The sequence below is a fragment of the Myotis myotis genome, unplaced genomic scaffold (genome assembly GCF_014108235.1).
Source record: "Myotis myotis isolate mMyoMyo1 unplaced genomic scaffold, mMyoMyo1.p scaffold_m19_p_5, whole genome shotgun sequence".
Classification (NCBI taxonomy): Eukaryota; Metazoa; Chordata; class Mammalia; order Chiroptera; family Vespertilionidae; genus Myotis; species Myotis myotis.
This window is the reverse complement of record NW_023416357.1, coordinates 41,206,854-41,227,666: the sequence shown is the minus strand read 5'-3', so window position 1 is coordinate 41,227,666 and position 20,813 is coordinate 41,206,854. Positions and strand designations below refer to the sequence as shown.

The following is a 20,813-nucleotide window of genomic DNA, read 5'->3' as shown; positions in this document are numbered from 1 at the left end:
CAAGAAAGCAAATTATTTTCTAATACAAGGAGTTAAATAAAGGTAGTGAATATAATCACTCATTAATAGAGCTAACAAAATTATTTTTGGTGAAAAATATGCTACTGCCCCCAAAATGATCTAATATAAAGAATCTCAATCATGTGTAAGATCTCCTTAATCAATAATTACAATAATTGTTAGAAATAGACCTGCAGCTTATTATAAATAGTCATAGAAGGTGAAAGAAATCTTACAAAATGGTGTGTTGGTAATTTTGGCTCATACCCCCAAGAGAAGCTATGGTGAGATTACCCTTGAACATCTACCTTTAATAGCTCATCTTCTGTTGCATCGGGAAATTTCTCATGGATTGAATTCTTCAGTACTTTGGCTATATACCTCAATCCATAACTACATGTAAAACAGATGACAAAAGAAAGTAATGGAAAAAAACCTAAGTGAGAAAGGAATACACAGCAATTGTTCCAGTCAACGAAAGCTGAGCATTTTCCTAAAATTAAACATAACATGAGATGGTAACAGAATCAAAGGACTTCCATGGATGACAGTAACTTAATACGGGTTTGTACACTTTCCTCTTTGGAGAATAGTCATGAATTTAAAATGCAAATGTAGGCAAATGTTTAAAACGGTAAATATAATATGAGAGAAAATTCCTATCTTCACTACTGGGATTTATTTTACGTATTATTTCAAGAACTTTCAGCAAAGAATGCTAAAGTTGCTAATAACAGAACTTACGGCAGTAGATCAAGGGAGGAAATGATGGAGTTCAGGACTTTGTCGGTGACCCTGCGCAGGCTCTCATTGGATGCATCCAGTTTACTTTTCACTTCGGGGTATGTCAGAGCCTGTTCTGCGGTCACATCGTAAGGCAGGTTGCTGAAAACACAAGGGCTTGCAATTTTATGGGGTGTAGGTACAAGCATTTGTATCCTTGCCAAGTTGATCCTATAGTTAAGCTTTGTATAGTGAACTGGACTTTGCCCACTGACTCCAGGGACGAACGGTTTGCTAAGTGAGGGGAAGCCTCACATGCCAGTAGGGGAGCAGGGCATTCCAGGCTCTCCCTTTGAGCTCTTCGGGCAAAGTAACTGGCAGATCCAGTTAACTTTCTTCCTCTTTTTAAAAATTCCTTTACAGAAAAGAACTGCATATAAGCCAACAAGAAAAAAAATACCAATTTACAGAAAACTACTTTTCATATCTTAGTCCACAGTTTTCTGGGTCCTCCATCTATGCACATGTGTATATGGGCCTCTCACACTCATGGGAAAAATGCAGTTCGTGTACATACACTCCCCATACAGATCCTATGTGTACTTGTGTATTTGTGTGTGTGTACAAGTATTTCCTTTTAAAGAAAATGAGTCACTGTATTTAACTGCAACTGAAAACTAAATTGTGAACATTTATCCATGCCAATAAATAGATTTCTGTGCCATGATTCCAAATAGTTACTGACTACTCCATTATGTCACACAAACCTTTATTTAACAAATTCCCCAAAGCTAAATATTTTGACTTTGCCCAACTTTTGCTATTACAAATGCTGCTATGACAACCAGAGTTCTCTGTGCATATCTTCATGATTTCACAAGGCATCCTTTTGCAGGCAATAAAAACTGGGATTGCTTAGATCTAAAAAACCCCCTGGCTTGTTGATGCTTACGCGTTAAAGTTACTCACTTGGTAAGTCTAAAAAAGTATGTATTGTCAGGTGTACCATTTCTAGATCTAGTTTAGAAACACACAAAGAATAACCAAGGGAGAGGATTATGGGGGATCAACTGGTACTGAAATGTTACAACAGAGTGTACTATCAAGATGAGCAGTACTCTAAGAATGTGACCTGCACCGTAAGTTAAAGGGAGGTAGTAACATCTTGGATTGAATGGAATTTGTACAGTACGTTTTGTTCTTTTAACAGAGCTTGACAGAGTTTAAGAATATATGTAATACACATGTAAAAATGATCATGAAGCATGATTGGAAAACAACATCTTCCTGGCTTTGTTACCTGGCTTCTCCAGTCTGTGTTTCTAGTTGGTTCACCCAAGACTTGTACACCTCCACAGGGTTCGTGTTGATGACCAGGGAGCTGTCATCCAGGATCTCCTTCACCACGGGAGCCAGGAGCTGGCGCAGCGTGTTCTGCCCACGGGCGCCTCTGTTGAAGCTGACGACCATCTTGATGACTGTAGGGTTCCCAGTAACGATGTCTTGTACCTGGTCCACCTTTGATCTAAAAAAAGCCCAACCCAAAACAAAATGGTTTGCCTCTGTGGATAGTTTTAAACAATGTATATTCTCTCGGGCAGGCGAGGGCTTCCTGGGGCTATATTTTTCTCCATTGACGATCAAAGATAGTATGACTTAAAAGGAAGCTATCATTTATAAGATGAACGTTTCTGATTTGAGAAATTTAAGGGTTTAAAAATAGGTTCTCCGCCGTAATCTCAATCTAGGAGGCAGGAAGGAACTGAAAATGGACCAAGACTAATAACACTGGGGGACACTGTACAAGTACTGTGTCCTCTCTAGTTACCAAATTTCAAAAATAACTTTCTTGACTGAATGGACTATCTCCACTTCTTTAAGTCCCACTCAAATTCTAGGCTATGTGGCTTCTGGCTCCATCACAGGGCTGCGAGAAATCTTTATTTCTGATTGCCAACTCTCTGACCTTCCCTCTCTCCAACCTTCCATCTCTGAGCAACCTCTCCCCCTCCTCCCACTGGACCACTGTCTCCCTTTTCCACTGGCTTTCCCTTTAGGGTCTCAGAGTGCCAGGGTCTTACCTAGTCACTCATTTTGTTTCTTTTGCTGTCTCCTCTTCCCACCTTTGGCTTGTTTTCCTTCACCTTCTACATGTTCTCTCCTCAGATCTCGCTCAGGCACAACTGCAATGACCATATCTCTGCAGCCTATCCTTTGATCTGATATCTATTCCCCATCTCTTTCCTGGGAGTTAGTCTTGAATTTCCAGTTTTCTGCTGAATATTTTCATCCATGTCCTACTGAGTATGTTAAAAGCACAAACTATCTTTCTCCTTCTCATTCTCTGATCTGTGTAGTGCCAATTCACCCTGTTCATACATGGCCAGCTGGTCAATCTTCTAAACCCAATGTGGTCATGTCCACATCCCTTCTCTAAAACCTTATAGCTTCCTGGGGAGTAAGAGGCTCATCAGGTGGTCCTGTCCTCACTATCTTCCATGATCTGGCTCAACCACTAATAGTCACTAATTAAGTCACATCTTGGAGAGACTAATCTTCTTTTTCTTGTACCTCTGCCCATGCTGCTTCTATCATCACTGTGCCTTATTTCCTTTTTCCATTTCTTCTTATAAAACTATAGGTATTCTTCAAGGCTTTGGGCCAACTACCTCCCCTTCCATAATATCTTTATCAACTGACCGAATTGAAACTTCTTACCATCCCTCTGATGTTACACTGTATGCTTTATTCATTTAGTTCTTACCTTATTCTTCGGCCCAGCATTACTATTTCTCATGAATTCTATTTCTCTTGCTGGTTTATAGACACCCTGAGGGCAGAGGGCCTAGCTAATATGCTTTAGGTGTCAAGAAGTCAGGAAGAAAGTTAAGGTCCATCTAGTTGGCTAAGGGCATTCCTCATGTGTTGATTTTTTTTTTGTGTGTGTTATTATTATTATTTTTTGTCCATTCATTATAGTTACCTACACTTTATTTTTTTACATTTACTGAGAAAACAAATTAGCAAATTAGCAAAAATAAGCTTAAGTTTCAGTAAGAAGGGAACACTATTTAGCAGAGATCCTTATCTTGTGGCTTTATTACTTACATAATTTTAATTAAGCTAAATTTTCTTACTGACTTTCAAAAAAGCTTTAGATTTTCAGTTGTATAGAATCGAAAGTTAGTTTAGCATTAGAAAAGATATCGCTGGTGGAGGAAAGTTGTACCTGCATAACTTATAATGATGTAGAAATTTCTTAAGAAACTTGATATATTTAATAGGTATAAATAACTTCTAAGGATTATTTATATACATACTTTACTTCTTCTTCCAGAGCGGTTTTAAAAAGCTTGAGGAGTAGATATTCTTCTCGCTGATTGGAAGCATAGTTGTATAGTGTGAAAATAACAGTATCCATAAATTTAGTGGACTTGTTCTGTGGCATCTGGAAAATCAGCTTAGCCAGGTATAAAGGATTGGTCTGAAACAAAAGAGGGAGAAAGAAAAAAACCATCTAAAATCTGTATGTTAATATATTATTAAATCAGAGAAGAATATCCAGTTCCCTGTCAATGACTTAATGTGTATACAGCAAACAGAAGAGTATCTGGCACAAAGTAAGACTTTAAAAGTTATCAGCTAATATTAATAGTAATCATAGTAATAATATAGGAAGTTACATTAGAAAGTTATGAGAGGATTTAAATTTTATATGCTATGTGATATATTTAATGAAACATACATACTTTACACTGTTACCCATTTTGAGCCACACATGAATGTTTATTTTCGAAACACAGAAGAGAGAGGGGGTGGCAAATAGAATCTGGTATCTGAAAAGGCCCAGCTAAATAGACTGTCCTAGAAGAAGTGATGAATGAATAAAAGGAAACACCCCCTATTCTGAGACTGAAAATAAAAAAGAAAAGGATATGTTTGAATGTGAAGACAGTGGGATGGCCATAATGCGTTACAAGGAATGAGAACTTAGGCGTGAAGCAGGCAGGTTAAAGAAAGAGGTGAAGGTCAGGACAGCTGATGGGGGAAATGCCAGAAGAAATTAACAAAGAAAAAAAGAAAACTTAAATATTGACAAGAATTTAAAAAACACTGAAATGGAGCCCTGAGTGCTCAGCTGGAGTCTGTGAGATGTAGTACCAGTCATAGGGTTTTTCTCCAGCAGCTACACCAACCAGATGGAGGTAATTAGCAGAGAAAAAAATAAATCTTAGGTTACAGAGAAATCCTCCTCCTTTTCTGCCGGGAGCCGGTCCATGCTTGCTGTTTCAAGGGACCTGGCATATATGGTATACTGTTCTTAATATGTTTGCTCACCTTCTTGGCACTATGTGTTTTAACCAAGGTCTCTGAGAAAGGTTGTTTCCCCAGGTAGGGATTTTCCCCTGAAGTTAGGGAGGGAATAAAACCTCTTAACTAAGTGCCAGGTGGGTAATTAATCACTTTAACTACGAACAATCATGCTTAAGCTACATAATCTTTACTCCCTGGAATGGAGATAAGAAACGCCCTAACCTTTGAAATAGAGATTGATAGGATTGGAATCAACTGGTATAAATACAGATGTAAGAAGACAGAACGAAGAGAGACAGAACCTAGGCACAGAACCTACACAGAACGTTCTCTAGAGACAGAAGAACTTCACTGGAGAGAACATGGCAAAAGATCCTGGACAGAAACTGGCCTCAGAACCTAGAGACAGAACCTAGCGAGAGAACATGGCAAAAGATCCTGGACTGAACCTGACTACAGAAATTGGCAAGAGAACCTGACTAGAACCTGGTGACTGAACCTGGCTGGAGAACCTGGACAGAACCTGGCTGGAGAACCTAGCGAGGGAACATGGCTACAGAACCTGGCTGGAGAACCTGGAGAACCTAGCAAGAGAACATGGACACAGAACCTGGCTGGAGATCCTAAGCAGAACTTCGCTGGAGATCCAGACCAGAACTTGGCTGGAGATCCTGGCTAGAGATCCTGGCTAGGCTGCTGATCAACTGAACGCTGTCTCTGTGTCATTCCTTCTTCGCTGACTCCATCCACACCTTTGGGGACCCCTGGACATGCTGGGGTTGGACCCCGGCACTTTTCATCTTCCTTGTGATGAGAAAGGAACATTTTCCATACACAGAAACTAATTTTCATCTGGAATAGAGTCGGCCTTCCATATCCATAGGGTCCGCATCGGTGGATTCAACCAACCAGATACATAATACTCGGAAAAACATTACTTTGTTGCTGACGTGTAACTCTATAATTAGGTCATGATGGCCATATACAGTCTGAACATGTACAGACTTCTGTCTTGTTATCATTCCCCATATACTATAGTATAACAACTATTTACATTAGGTATTATAAGTAATATAGAGATGACTAAGGTATACGGGAGGATAAGCCTAGGTTATATGCAAGTACTACCCCATTTTATATAAGGGACTTGAGCATTTGTGAATTTTGGTAACCTTGGGGGTCCTGGAATCAATCCCTGGTGGACATCAAGAGACAACTCTGCTCAAGCAGTTTGGCTTTAGTGTTTTAAAGAAAATCCAAATGCTAGCTTACTTCACTACCTAGATTTACTTTCAAGCCTATAACAAATTGGCTGAAATGTTATGCATAAGCAGCTCAGGACAACTGTTTCTTTATAGCTCTGTAGAGATTCTTTTCCCACGCAAAGCATATGAGATTGAGAAAGTTACTCTAAAGCTAAAGAAGCCCACTGCTCATTGCTCTCAGATGCCCTAAAACCTTTAAATTTAGGCTCACACTGCAGAGACAAACCCAACCTATATTAGCTGATTGGTTACTGTGGCTAATAATTCTTGCCAAGGCATAATCCAAAGGCCAAAGGAATCCAGGTCATTTGCTGTTATATGGTTTCTTCAATGATCTTGGGCTAAGGTCTCCAAAGGAGAGAAAGAAAAGGTGAAGGAAAATACATGATTAGAAGAGACAATTCACTGGGTTCAACCAAATGGTCGTGTCCTGGGACTATCAGTTTTTTTATTTTGGGGGAAATAAAATTTGGTAGAATTAATCTAAACATGCTCCTGTGTCTTTCCTCTTTTCCATTCATCTGCCTCCACTTATGTAACAGGGTAAACAATACAAGCCGTAGGCTAATGACTAAATTATGACTTTCCCTGTGACACAAATTCTATCAAAGCAGCTTCATACACTTAGAAGTTTGTGGATGTGAAAAATGACAAATGTCTAAGATTAAATTTCCAACTGGTGGATAACTACTAACCTGATTTAGGCAGCCAAAAACCCTTCCCTGTTGAGTGTGAACCCCCTTCCTTTCTGGAAAGGCTGCTGGTATTAAGCCCTGGATTCCATGGACAATTCTGTTTTAACGTGTGTGTTTTTTTGTTTTCCCCTTCTATGCTGCCACACTGTGGCCCTCTGTGGCACTACATCTCTTTTTCCAAGCTATTATTCGAAATAGAGAATTATCAAAATTAACATCTCTTCTCTCACTGGGTCTAGTCACCCCTTATTTATGGTTTGGCTAACATGTTCTGTGTACACCTCATGTCAGTGGCACCCTCACACACAGATTCAGGCATCACCACTGACAGCAGCTGCCCACACAGAGGAACACCTGACTCTCCAGGAAGAACTGCTGATCCAAGTCTTGTGGGAAAGTTTTCCTGCTGAAGGGGAGGCTTTGTTTACATCTATCACTGTCGCTTACTCAGTTTCCTTTAGCACCTTGTGGTTGGGCAGATAAGCTGAATCAATGGTCAAATAAAACAGCAACTGGTCCACCAGAGTCCAACCATAATCAGTTCAGCTTATCAGCTCACAACCGCACTCTGGAAGCAACGGAGAATTACTGTTCATTCAGATTAGAGGTATGCCATGAAATCAATGAAATAAAAAGATACACTATTTCCCTAATCCAAACTCTTTGGCTCTTTGCTCAGAAGAAGGACAGACTGATTCTGGTAAACACCTGTTTTTCAGATAGTTAATTTTTTCATGGTTATCAGCATCTGCTTATATTATTATCAGATTTATTCCGTTTCTGTAGATAACTGTAGTATAAGATAGTCATGAAGCTAATGGGCTCTGAAAACAAACTACTTGGGTCCCAAAGCCCTTGTTTTACCACTTACTGGCTCTCTTAGTTTTCTCATATGTAATTTAGGAAAAACAACAGCAATTACTTCCTAATGGTTTCTAAGGTTGCAGTAAGAATTGAATGAGATAATGTATGTAAAGAACCTAGAATAGTACTTGGTACTTAGGCTTTCAAAGCATATAAGATTAAACTCTATTCCAGTTTTAGCATGGGGAAAGATCCACTATAAACCACAAACATAGAACACAGTATCTACCCAAAACTCATCCTATATAATAAAAGCCTAATATGCTAAGTGTCTGGCCATCTGGTTGGCCGTTCAACCAATCAAAGCGTAATATGCTAATGATATGCTAAGGCAGCTCAACCGCTTGCTATGACGTGCACTGACCACCAGAGGGCAGACAGTCAACGGGTTGACCAGTTGCTATGACGTGCACTGACCACCAGGGGGCAGACGCTCCGACCGGTAGGTTAGCTTGCTGCTGGGGTCCGGCCAATTGGGACTGAGCGAGATGGGCCAGCACACCCTGGAGCCCTCCCACGGCCCCTCCCTGGCTGGCCAACCTCGCGTCCATCCCTGGTCCTAATAGTGCATCAGTGGGGTCCCTCAGCCTAGCCTGTGCCCTCTCGCAATCTGGGACCCCTCGGGGGATGTCGGAGAGCTAGTTTCAGCCCAATCCCTCAGGCAGGCCGGGGACCCCACTGGTGCATGAATTTGTGCACCGGGCCTCTAGTAGTGAAATAAAGTGTTCTCACCTGTAAAAGATAAAACAGCTGCTGATATGTTTCTAGTGTTTTTCTCCGCTCCTTACTCAAACTTTTGATTCCTTGGTTGTCAGTGTTATTCAGTATTTGCATTTCTCCACCTTTTTTCTTATTCAGCTTCGTTCTGTGTGAAATTACATCCTGGAAAAAATTTTTATAAAAATATTTTTATACTTTGATACTCTTTACCTCTTCCCATCACATACACCAGACATACCCATAGTTGAAAAGATTAATTTTCCATGTTTCCCTTATGAAGAAACAAGGGAATAGAGAATGTTAAACAAATTAAGGAAATCCAGCTTGCAGGTGAACTTGGCTCTTGTAATATTTATTCTCCAAAGTTTCACTTATTTGCTCTTAAGCGTTAAGGTAGGCACCAAGACAATTCAATAAGGAAAAAATTGTCTTTTCAACAAATGATGGTGGGACAACTGGATGGGCACATTCAAAAGAAAGAAGTCAGACCCCTACTTCATACCATAAGCAAAAACTAACTCAAAAGAGATCAAGTAACTAAATGTAAGAGCTAAAACGATAAAACTCTTGAAAGAAAACCTAGGTATAAGTCTTTGTTACCCTGGATTAGGCCATGGTTTCTTAGGTATGACACCAAAAGCACTAGTGACAAAACAAATAAATTGGACTTCATACAAACTAAAACCTTTGTGCTTCAAAGGACACTATCAATAAAGTAAAAAGACAACCCACAGAATGGGAGAAAATATTTGCAAATCATATATCAAATAAGAGACTTGATCCACAATATATAAAGAACTCTTACATCTCAAAAAAAGCAAAAGACCAAAAACCCCAATCAAAAGTGGACGAAGGATGACAACAGACATTTTCACAAAGAAGATCTACACATAAAGAGATGCTCAATATTAATGATTATCAGGGAAATTAATGCAAATCAATACTATAATGTGATACCACTTCATACTAATTAGAATGGCTACAATGGAAAAGACAGCAACAAATGTTGATATGTGGATAAATTGAAAACTTCATACTGTGCTGGTAAAACTGTAAAATATACAGCCACTTAGAAAGACATGTTTACCGTTCCTCAAAAGTTAAACACAGAGTTATTATATGACCCACTAATTTCACTCTAGGTATATACAAGTGATTTTCAACTGGTGTGCGGCAAGAATTTCTAAAACATGCAGTACCTGACTATTTAGCCAGAAGCACTGACCTTTTCCCCCTTAGACTGTCAAATAAAAAAAATGACAATAGCCAACACAACTATAGCTATTCCAATGTGAATGAATCAAAATTATACCTATATTCTGGTCAGATGGGCAAAAAAGATGTTTTTTTGGTGTGCTACAGACTTTTAGTAATTATGTGTGCCATGAGGTGAAAAAGGTTGAAAATCACTGTATATACCCAAGAGAACTGAAACATATGTCCACACAAAACGTGTACATGAATGCTTTTGGCAGAATTACTCATAATAGTGAAAAAGAAGAAACAACTCAAATGTCTATCAATTGATGGATGGATAAATAAAATGTGGTATATAACAATGAAATGTTATTCATGAAGAAAAAGGAATGAAATATTGACTCATGCTACAACATAGGTGAACTTCAAAAACACTATGCTAAATGAAAGAGCTGGTCACAATGGACCACATATTGTGTGAATCCATTAATATGACATATCCAGAACAGGCACATTTATAGAGACAAAAAGCAGATTATTGGTTGTGTGGCTGGGGAAGGGAATAATAGGTAGCGACAGTGAATGAATATGGGTATTTTTTCTTTTGTTTTTTGAATTGAAATATTATTCACATGCTTTATAAATTCATCCTTTTCAAGTGTACAATTCAGTGGTGTTTAGTACATTCAAAACGTTGTGCAACCATCAATACTATCTAATTCCTGAACATTTTCTTTGGGGTTTCTTTATGAGGTGATAAAAATGTTCTAGCACTAGATAGTTGCACAATTTTGTGATAATACTAAATATGATTGACTTTTTCAGACTTCTAGGAGGAATGCAAATTTTAAAAGTATTGTAAGACACATTGTTACTAGGAGAGCTGGAGTTGCTCTATAAGAACTAGTCTACTTCCCTTTACAATCTTTTCTTCTCACTAAACACATGCTCAGTGTTAAAAAAAGATAAAGAAGGTAAGTTTAGTTCTATCATCCAAAGAAAAATCACTTAACTTTTGTTCTTCTGGCTTTTCTGAAATATAAAATATAGTACAATAAATGAAATTGTCCTGTTTTGGGTACTATTTTCCCCCCATTATATTGCGAACTGTTTCCCCTGCCCTTAAATGTTCTTCAAAAAAATTATTTTTAGACACTGCATAACATGCATGTTAAACGAATTCTATTTGTGTTAGGTTGTTTCCTCACTGCTTCACCACTATAATCACGCTTCAACTGCACTATTCTGAATGTCATCAACACTAAACATGCTATCACAGTGATAAGGCTAACGACTACATATTCAATAATCATTAGTTTAACTTCTAATAAGTGTTTGATAAATACTAAGTGTTTGAAAACGCAAGCTGGAAAATTACCTTTATCAATTAGAAATACTTAAAAAAACTTATAACATTCATGAAGATCTGACAATCTGTTATGATTGTATTTCCACAACTACATATTATCCCTACTGTTTTCTGTTTTGTAAGTAAGTCTTTTTTTGGGAAGGCACTTCCTGTTTACAACTTCATGGCTAAAAAAGGCATTCTCCGACAGACCTTCTGGATTATATGACACTTTAAAAGTTCTCATTTACGTCAGACAATATAAACATTTCATAAGAAAAACAGTATTGCTGATTTTCTGGATAAAATAATGAAAATAGAGTTAAATGAAGAACATTAAATCTAGTTTCCTTATTTCCTCTTCAACTATTTATGTCATTGTTATCTCCATGAGCCTGTAGCTCCCATGGCTGCTTGCCTCCCACTTTTCCAGAAGCACATATTCGGCCCCTGAAGCCAGCTCCCCATCCGCCCCAGGGCAGCCTGCTCAGAGCTTCAGGAAGGTCCTATCAGTTCCCTGGAAATGAATGCAGCACAGAAAGAGGGACACAGCTTTTCACTGTTTCCAGGAGCTCTGACACGGTCCTATTTCACACAGACCCGAAAGCACAGAATTCTTTAGTTAGAGTCTATGACTGGGCAGTTCCACTCTGTAGGGACCATTCTGGAAATGTGTAAAAATATTTTTTAATAACTTAACGACTGGAAAGCACGATAGGCTTCTAGCAGGTGTGGGTGAGGGATGACAGGTGCCCTGCTGTCCTGCGTAGATAACTTTCCCACATCTGGCATGGCTGGAGTCTGAATGTACTGCTGGCCAGTCATTCACAGGCAAACATTCTCCGGGTAATTATTTGAGCCTAGAACCTAACTGTTTGACATATAAGCACAACACACATCCTCCACAATTTTAACGTACACTTAATTTTCTAGGACCATAATTCTACATAAACACTCTGCCTATTCTGAACTTTGCAGAGTTGATGTCCATTTTGGAAAACGAAAGCCCCACCACCCCATGGGCCAGGCTCCTCTGCAGCTCCCTCTGCGGTTATTCTGGGAAGAGGCCCCAGCCTCCAGCCACTTCATCACATCTCCTAACGGCATCGGGCCTGTGTGCTTTTGTTTGGAAGTATGTGTTAATTGTAAATTACTTTCTTCTTATTTATCTCTTTTACTTATATAAAGGACTTAGTCTTGTTATGAAGGTACACATGTAAGTAGGTTTAATTTCATAGAATTTTCATTTCCGACTGGTGCCTGACGAAATGCTATAAAGGGGGCAGGAGACTTTCGCAGTCTGAGAACCACTACTCTGTAATGCAAATGGAACTGAACTTTGAACTACTCATTCTGGATTTCAAATGAGCTCATCTGGACCAGAGTGCTGTGGACCAGTACACAGGCATCTTCCCTCTTCTGGGAGCCGGCAGTCCCACAACCCCTACCCACCTCCAGTGTGATCCTGTTCTTCACCAGGAGCCCAATCTTGATGTCCATTAGGTTCAGGTCTTTCTCCAGCTGCTGATTGCCCCTGATCTTGGTCACCACTTCTCCCCTTAATCGTGCAACCTCCAGCTCCTCCTGGAAATCCAAGTCACTTTGGTCCAATAGGTGCACAAATTTGCGGATTACCGGTAATGGTGGGTTTTCAGAGCCAACTGCAGGGAAAAGAACAGGCATGTTTTATTTGGGCATGCTTGGGATTACTACCAATAGGAAAGAAACCAGGTCTTTAAATAAAGCATTACCAGAAAAATACAGCAATGGAATGACTTGGGCTTTGGAATGAATTGTTCTGTCCCATGTAAAATCTGGACAAGAAAACTGATCATGTAAATAAAAGCAAAGCACTGGTAATGTCTGGCCTCATTACTTTCCAGTTACTAACACTCACTTATCAGCCGCCTCTTACACTGTTTCCAGGACTCATGCACTGAGAAGATAGCGCCTTACTGATGAGGAGCCTGGGAAAGAATGTCAGTGTTTAAGTTACCTCGGTTCTGAGGGCCTGTGGCTCAGCCAGATAAGAGATTTGTGCTTTTGCTGCAGGAAGCAGAATGTGGTTTCTCTCAGCCCAGAAGACCTCTGGAAAGGAGCAAGAACTAGGTGATAGGCGAATTAGAAAAGGCTGCTGAAGGGAGAACTAACTATAAGGCCAAACAGAAGCCACTGGAATGACAAGGAGGATACAGGTTCTACTTGGCAGAAATAACAAGATTTTAATAACTGAAATTTGGTTCTTGTTCTTTCTTCATGGACCAAGGGAAGACGCTCAGTGCCCAGGAGACCAGCTTCTCTCTCGCTGACAGAGGCATCTATGTAAATTCTAAAGGGCCTTTCCCTTCATGCCTTGAACGTTAATTATGCTGGCACAGACTTTTTAAAAAGCATATTTCTTAAGGTGTTTAGTGAGATCTTGGTAAACTGTGAGAATAAACTGGACCTTCAATGATGATTGCTAGTCCAGCCCAGTCATGGCAACCTCAACAGCCATCCTCTCCTTTACATGGAAGGCCCTAGCCCATCTCTTTTTTTTTTTTTTTTTTATGCCCAGCGTGGTTGTGTGCTGTTCTGACACTCAAAAAATAAAAAGCGCTCAACCAACACCACAAACAATTAACAGCATGGCATGAACCACCAAATCTAGAGACGTCTGGGTTACTATTTTGCCACATTGGATGATCTTTTTTGGAGACGTTACCTTGGATCATGAGGACCTTTGTGAATTTATTTTCCTCTCATTTCTACCAAAGATGTTGCTGCTGACAGGACCATTCCTGAGAAAGCCTGCGCGATGCACCAGAACTCATTCATGTGGAGAAATTGAGAGAACTGGGCCATCTCATTCGTGTCTAAAGTCTATCCCTGCTCCTAAGGACTGTGTATCTTTTCATATTCGAATAGGCCAGTTAGAAACAAATATTTTAGCATTACCAATTATTTTGGTTCACATTTAATATTTCTCCAATCAACAGTAGGCTTTTTTGGCGTCTTCATACCACCCTGTGCTGGTTTAATGTTAGAAAATCAAAGACTTTCATGGTCAGCACTTACTGGCTTCACTGCAGTTCTAGCAACTTCCAAGCTTAAATTCATTCAATATCTTTCCAGAGGGAATGGGTGAAAATGGAGGATGACTAAGAAAAGTGGTCTTTTTCAGAACAGAAAAAAAATGCCTTAGCTTTGTAAAGATAATTGAGAAAGAAATGACAATTTACATTTCAGTTACCATGAAACCACCTTATTTGCCAAAGGCCAGAGAAGCTCAGATCTAACTTATTCACTAACATAGTTTTCATCCACCTCTACAGGTTAAATAAAATCACCCAGATTTTTAAACTGGAATTACTTTTGTTTTTGTAATTTAAAAAATGTAAGTAAATGAAAAGCATTACCCACAAAAACATGTTACCTAGAATGAAAATCAGCCTGTGTTCATTTGGAGAATTTAATCCTTTCTTTTTCTTTATTGATTAAGGTATTACAAATGTTCCTTATCCCCCCATTGCCCCCCACCCCGTGAATGTGTCCATTGGCTATGCTTATATGCATGTATACAAGTCCTTTGGTTGATCCCTCCCCCTTACCCCCACCCTCCCCTACCTTCCCTCTGAGGTTTGATGGTCTGATCAATGCTTCTCTGTCTCTGGATCTGTTTTTACTTAAATGGTCTTTCACATGCAAAGGCAAAAACAAGCCCATTTTAGTGTGTAAGGGTTCAGAAAACAAACCCTCTACTTAGACTTCTCATGAAAAACATTGAAGATACCCACTGAGAGTTGAATCTCATGAATTCAAAGTGGAGAAGTATGCCACTGAAGAGACTGGCTGACCTACCCTTACTCCGCTTTGCCTACTGGAACTTAGTGGAATAGGCATTATCCAGTAGATTTGGGGGCGGAGCCTGGCCTCTAAAGCTTCCCAAGACTTTTCCTTAACAAGGACCAGGGAAGATCTTTCTGGAGCCATGCACTTCCTCTCATAATTCAGATAGACTTTAGGCAATAAAGGGTGTTGGCTAAACTACTTACTAGGCATATGCTAGGAAAATTTCTAAACAGCTTTTTACTTTTCTCCAAAAAAACCCCAAATTTAAAAACAAGGCAGAGTTAGAGAAAATACAATGGCCAGTTTCATTACTAAGATACTCAAGCAATGATTTTTTTTTTTTTCACTCTCAAAGCTATTTTTGAATGACCTAAATAAAATATTTATTTATTTATTTAAAAAATATTTTTTATTGATTTCAGAGAGGAAGGGAGAGGCAGAGAGAGATAGAAACATCAATGATGAGAGAGAAAAATCATTGATCAGCTTGCCTCCTGCATGCCCCACACTGGGGAATGAGCCTGCAACCTGGGCATGTGCCCTGCCCAGGAATTGAATCATGACCTCCCGGTTAACAGGTTGATGCTCAACCACTGAGCCACGCTGGTGGGGCCTAAGTCAAATATTTAAAAAATTTGGGCAATCCTCATAAATTTATTAACAAACTATTTTCGACTTAATCTAGGACATGTTCTTAATTTATCGCATGTTCTTGCGATAATTAGAATGTTGAAAATTCAGCACGTAAAGAATAATGTTCACTATGTAAAAACCAATAATGTTCACTATGTAAAAACCAGTGAGAAACATATGTAGAGCTGGAACTGTAAAGAGAGAGCACAAAATGTGACTGCTATTCTTGGGTGACTTTTTATTTTATTTTGCTTTTTCAAACTTTCTACAAATACTTTATACTATTACTAGTGACCCGGTGCACGGACTCATGCATATTGAAAGGAAATTAATTAGAAGGTGGCCGGTGGGGTGGGACTGGGCAAGACAGCCTGGACACACCCTGAAGCCAACCTCCTGTGGTCCCTTCTCTGGCTGGCTGCACCTGGGGTAGTACCGTGGCTCAAAGGGCTTCTGTGGAGTGACCGGGGTCCCTCCGGCAGGTGGGGTCCCTCGGCCTGGCCTGCGAGGATTGGGCTGAAACCAGCTCTCCGACAGGGGTCCCGGAGTGCGAGAGGGCACTCTGCAAAGTTGCTGTCATACAGGGTGTGGAACCCAAACGCAAGTGTGCAGTAAACCAGATCTGGGGCCAACAGTGCCCCAGCAACAACATAACCTACAGCCAAAGGTGGAATCGCGTGGCCCCATGAGGAATCGGGCTCCCTCCTCTCTGGTTTTGGGGGTGGTGCATCACCCAAGAACCGCCACTGCCAAGTCACTGAAGCTCGGTAGCTCCTGCATTGAGTGTCTGCCCCCTGGTGGTCAGTGTGTGTCATAGCGGCCGGTCAGACGGTGGAAGGGACACTTAGCATATTAGCCTTTTATATATATAGATAAGAAAAGCTATTTTAAAAACCATAGCTACTGTGAAAAGTCCAGAACAAAGTTACAGGAAGATGACTGTAGTTATCTTTGGGAGGTGAGTACATGTCTTTTTCCTTTTTATATGATTTCAAAAATTTCTTATAGCGATATGTTTTACTCTTATAGTGAGGAGGGAAAATCATAGGCCAGCAAATAAACAGCTGAAATGTAAGCTTATCTTCTGGCTAACTCTTTTGCATTGTATTCTGGATTCCAGCTCAAATTTAATATAAAAATATCAGCATTTATGCCAACCCCATTCTTTCTGAAGAAGAAATAACATCCACTCCACTTACCCCTTACACTTATAATAGGAAACATGTCACCCTACGTTCCCTTGTATACCAGTTCAGAGTCTGGGGCTGAAGGTGACCCAAATCCTCTGGACACAATGGGCATCTCTGTTCTTGGAGCAGTCTCTGAAGTGACTAAGTTGGAAATAATTTGTCCTCCCCTGGCTTATAAGGGATCCATACTTTGTTTCTGGATACTCCCACTTACCCAGTGTTTTGTAGTCATCTCTTGCCTTGCTTGCTCTCAGTAGTGACTGTATTTTCACGATTTCACTTTTCTGCAAAAGAATGAGACCGGTCATGGCCTTCCAGAGTCCCATCTACTCCACTATTTTAGGATTCAGACCTATTTAAGAACTGATGGTATTTAAGAATAGACACTATTTAGAAATAATAGTATTTTGATGTGGTGGATTCAATGTTTATTTTTCCACTTTTTTTGAATGAAGGGTCAGATAAAGTCAGCTAAAAGTATAAACAAGATTGTACGGGGACTGTTAAAGAGCTCTAAAAAGGGAAAAGAATTTTACCACCAAACCTAGATGATCCAATGCATGTTCACCTGGCTCTTCTGTAAAGATCTTGAAAGAATTCCTCCTTGTGGGCTTCTCTCTAATTTAATCAGTTACCAGTTGGAAAAACTGTTCTAGTGATGTTGGAAAAGATTCCATTAGGATCTTTTCTCTTAGGGCAACTAGCCCACATCAGTTTGCTCTCTTCTGTTTTTCCTAACCAGTCTGGTGGGTGAAGGCTCACTCTGAACTTGAGTTCTGAATAAAAATTGTTACGTCTCCAAATATTATCACATTGTGTTCTAAGACCTATTTTTTTTTGTCCTAGTATTCATTCTCACCATTTAACAAAAATCATTCAAGGCTAACATGAAACAAAGCTTCGTTTAGTTCATGCTCAGCCGGGATAAAAATGCACATGCACGTCTCTTACATGATCTCTGAAATACTGCAGCCGTGAAAGGTAATTCCTCCGAGCTCTGGTCATCCGGAACCAGGACTGAATCTAAAAATACGTTAAACAGAGAAATCAAAGAACTTTAATGTCTTTTTATGCAGTCTCTCTAAAAAAAATAATATGTATACTTTATTTGATAAAAAAGTAAAAATTAGCAGCCTGCCACATAGTAAACACCTAAAGCCTGATCTTCATCTCCTACTTCTTTCACTGCTTCTTCTCTTAAGGGCTGAAAACATTTTACACTTTATGGTACGGAAGGTAAGGTAGCCTTGTGCTGTTTTGCTTTCATCCCCATAAATGAAAAGCATGTTGCTGAAAGTTGTAGTGGGTCAGGGAATCAAATGAAACTAAGTCCAGGGTTTCTTCCAACATTTCTTAAATATATCCAATATACTTGAGGTCTTTACAGAGAAACATTTAACGCGTTCTCATGAGGGACCAACTGTGAATACGAGTTTTCTGAGCGAGCAGACCTATGCTCCATGGAGAGCACAGGACATGAAGGAGCTGCAGCACCATGGATCTAGAAAATGTCATTCTGTGTCCTCACAATTTAAACTAACCTCATCTGATCCCAGTCTCTCTCCAGCCCCCATTCTGACTTTCACCAGGAGTCCTAAGTTGTCTATCCGTCCACTTCTGCCTGGGCCCCTGGTTTCCAGCTCCGAGACAGTGGCCATCACAGTGCCGTTTCCTTCTCTGAGGTCAGAGCAATCACCCTGGTGCAAAGCTGAGGGGGACTGGCTCACCACCCAGATTCAGATCCTAACTTTTGCATTTACCTTCCCATGAAGGTTTCGTATTGTTAAGTTTGAGCACTGTAAATACTATTAGAAAATATGATAAGAGGAACATGAAATAAAGTTGGGTTTCTGCCAGACTTTAAATAATCAATTTGGACTTTCTGGAGAAAGAGCATTTCCCAGTTATTTGCACATCTGACTCTCATAACCACATAAAGGACGCAAGCCAGCTATTGTGTTTAATGGACTTGCTTGTAGATGATCAGCTAAGTGAGTAGTGGAGATGGGACTCAAACTCAGGACTTGCTTCTGGCTTCAAGGCTCATACCTACTCCTTCCATAGTCTGTGTTCCACAAGCAAAACTAAACAGAAGGAAAATGTTTAAGTCAAGCACTTGGTAAGGTAAGAAAGGATGTTTACCTTCACAATAGAGGGAAGATGATCAGCGAATGTCTGCCGCCTGCTGACATATGACATCCGTTGTCTATGTCCCCTCCAAAAAGCCTGTGGAAGAGAGTGAGCTACAGAATTAATTATGTACAACACTTTTCCAGTTTATTTCAGAAAGCACAAGAATAGAGGATTTCTCAAGACACTGAGTGAGAATGCTGTCGGGACCCTTCCCCCCGAAATCGCATCTGAACACTATCTCTGGGGTGGACATTAAACTGAGCAGAGAGCACCAGCTCACAGGTGAGGCTTATCCCAAGCTTGAGAAGCCCAGTGTCCCATCCAAAAGCTTAATTTTACCAAGGCCCTGGGTGACAAGAAGTAGTAAAAAATCGGAGTTACCCCAAAACATACAAAGAGATTAACTGCGTGCTGGTATTTTTTTTTGGTAACAATATAGATGCTTCAAAATAATGACTAATAAATATCTGAATCCAACAAGTGACCACTGTGGCCCAGACTGGACAGGAAGATGCTCTCCCAACTTGAGACTCTGGATCCTTGAAAACAGGAGGGCTGAGATGGGACAGGCATTATTTCATCTATTCCTGCACCAAGTGTACTGGTGCTCCAGCAACAGAGCTTTACTAGGTTATCAGCATTAAAGATAATTTTTATAGGAAACATTTAAAAAAGCTGGACACAAACTGAGATCTGTAGAAGGATCAAATCCACAGCTGTTCAATTCCAAGTTTATTCCAGGCCATTTATGAGTTTCTTTTTATTGATGCATATCCTTGTAACTTACTCCAATTCTCTGATTTTTCAAATTAGAAATGAAATACAAGTTTCTTGTTAAAAAGGACAAATAGAAACATTATACGATTTTTATAAAAAAATAGGTTGCATATATCAATCTATCTTATTCTTCTAAAATTATATGTGGAATTTATTATCACTTAAAAAATAATATACATTTTTGTAATAATTCAAAACAAAATAGTCAGGACGGAATAAAAATGATTAACTGAGTACCAGCTCCAGACTTCCCCTCTCAATGCAAATCCCTAGAAATGACACATGTGCCTTAAAAAAACCTCTAATTCTGAAATAATTATAGACTCATAGGAAGCTGCAAAAATCATACATTGAGTTCTATGTCTTATGTGAGTCCCTTCACCCAGTTTCCCTCAATGGTAACATCTTCTCAGGACATCTACTATAATGCTAAAAAATGAGAAGGCATATGGATCCGAAACCAAGAGGGATCCTGGAAGAGAAAAGGCAGCTGGCACTGGACTGAAAGGAGGAACCACAGAAAAAAATTCTACGAAAATGTGGGAACATCTACAAAAAATGTTGGATGGTACTAAGCTTGAAAAAGCCTTGGACTACAGTCAGAATAATTTTGGGGAAGTTATCACCTTATCTACTTGCCAAGCAGTGAATCAAAAGCGTAGGTGGGAGAGGGGAATTAGGAAAAGCACAAGAGTGTAGAGCCTTTTTCGAGCGAATTGAGCAATATAAATTTAAAGTTATTTAGCTTTCTATCTAGCGTTTCTAATTTCCAATTTATCTAGCCTAAGGAAATACAAGCACCTGTGTAGAGTAAATATAAGAATTTTTGTTGCACTGTTTGTTAAAACAGATATATGAATAAAGCAGAATGTTTACAAATAGAGGAACAATTAGATACACTGTGATTGCACTCATATTCAGGGATGTTACATGACAGTTAAGAATGAGGGAGAGTCTTATATATTGACTGTGAAAATGTTCTATATCGTGAGGAATAGCAAAATCTCCAACATAAGCCAAAGAGGAAATTGTACCTCACCATACACACTATGATACGACATGTTGACAAAAAAGGAAAACATAAAGCAATAGTACATATTTCTATGCAAACAATCTGTACTCA

The 20,813-nt window shown here is 39.5% G+C and overlaps 1 protein-coding gene across 3 annotated transcripts in view; it reads right to left on the bottom strand.

The window, feature by feature from the left end:
- Positions 1-20,813, bottom strand: part of IQGAP2 (IQ motif containing GTPase activating protein 2) — a 267,786-nt gene that overhangs the window by 27,740 nt on the left and 219,233 nt on the right. For all 3 annotated transcript variants that reach the window (XM_036308005.1, XM_036308004.1, XM_036308003.1), the window contains 9 exons: positions 18,923-19,006; positions 17,732-17,803; positions 16,995-17,064; positions 12,579-12,787; positions 8,594-8,743; positions 4,044-4,207; positions 2,024-2,248; positions 745-885; positions 309-393 (listed from right to left, as the gene is read on the bottom strand). In XM_036308005.1, the coding sequence (XP_036163898.1) occupies positions 309-393; positions 745-885; positions 2,024-2,248; positions 4,044-4,207; positions 8,594-8,743; positions 12,579-12,787; positions 16,995-17,064; positions 17,732-17,803; positions 18,923-19,006 (1,200 nt within the window). The remainder of the gene's footprint in view (positions 1-308; positions 394-744; positions 886-2,023; positions 2,249-4,043; positions 4,208-8,593; positions 8,744-12,578; positions 12,788-16,994; positions 17,065-17,731; positions 17,804-18,922; positions 19,007-20,813) is intronic.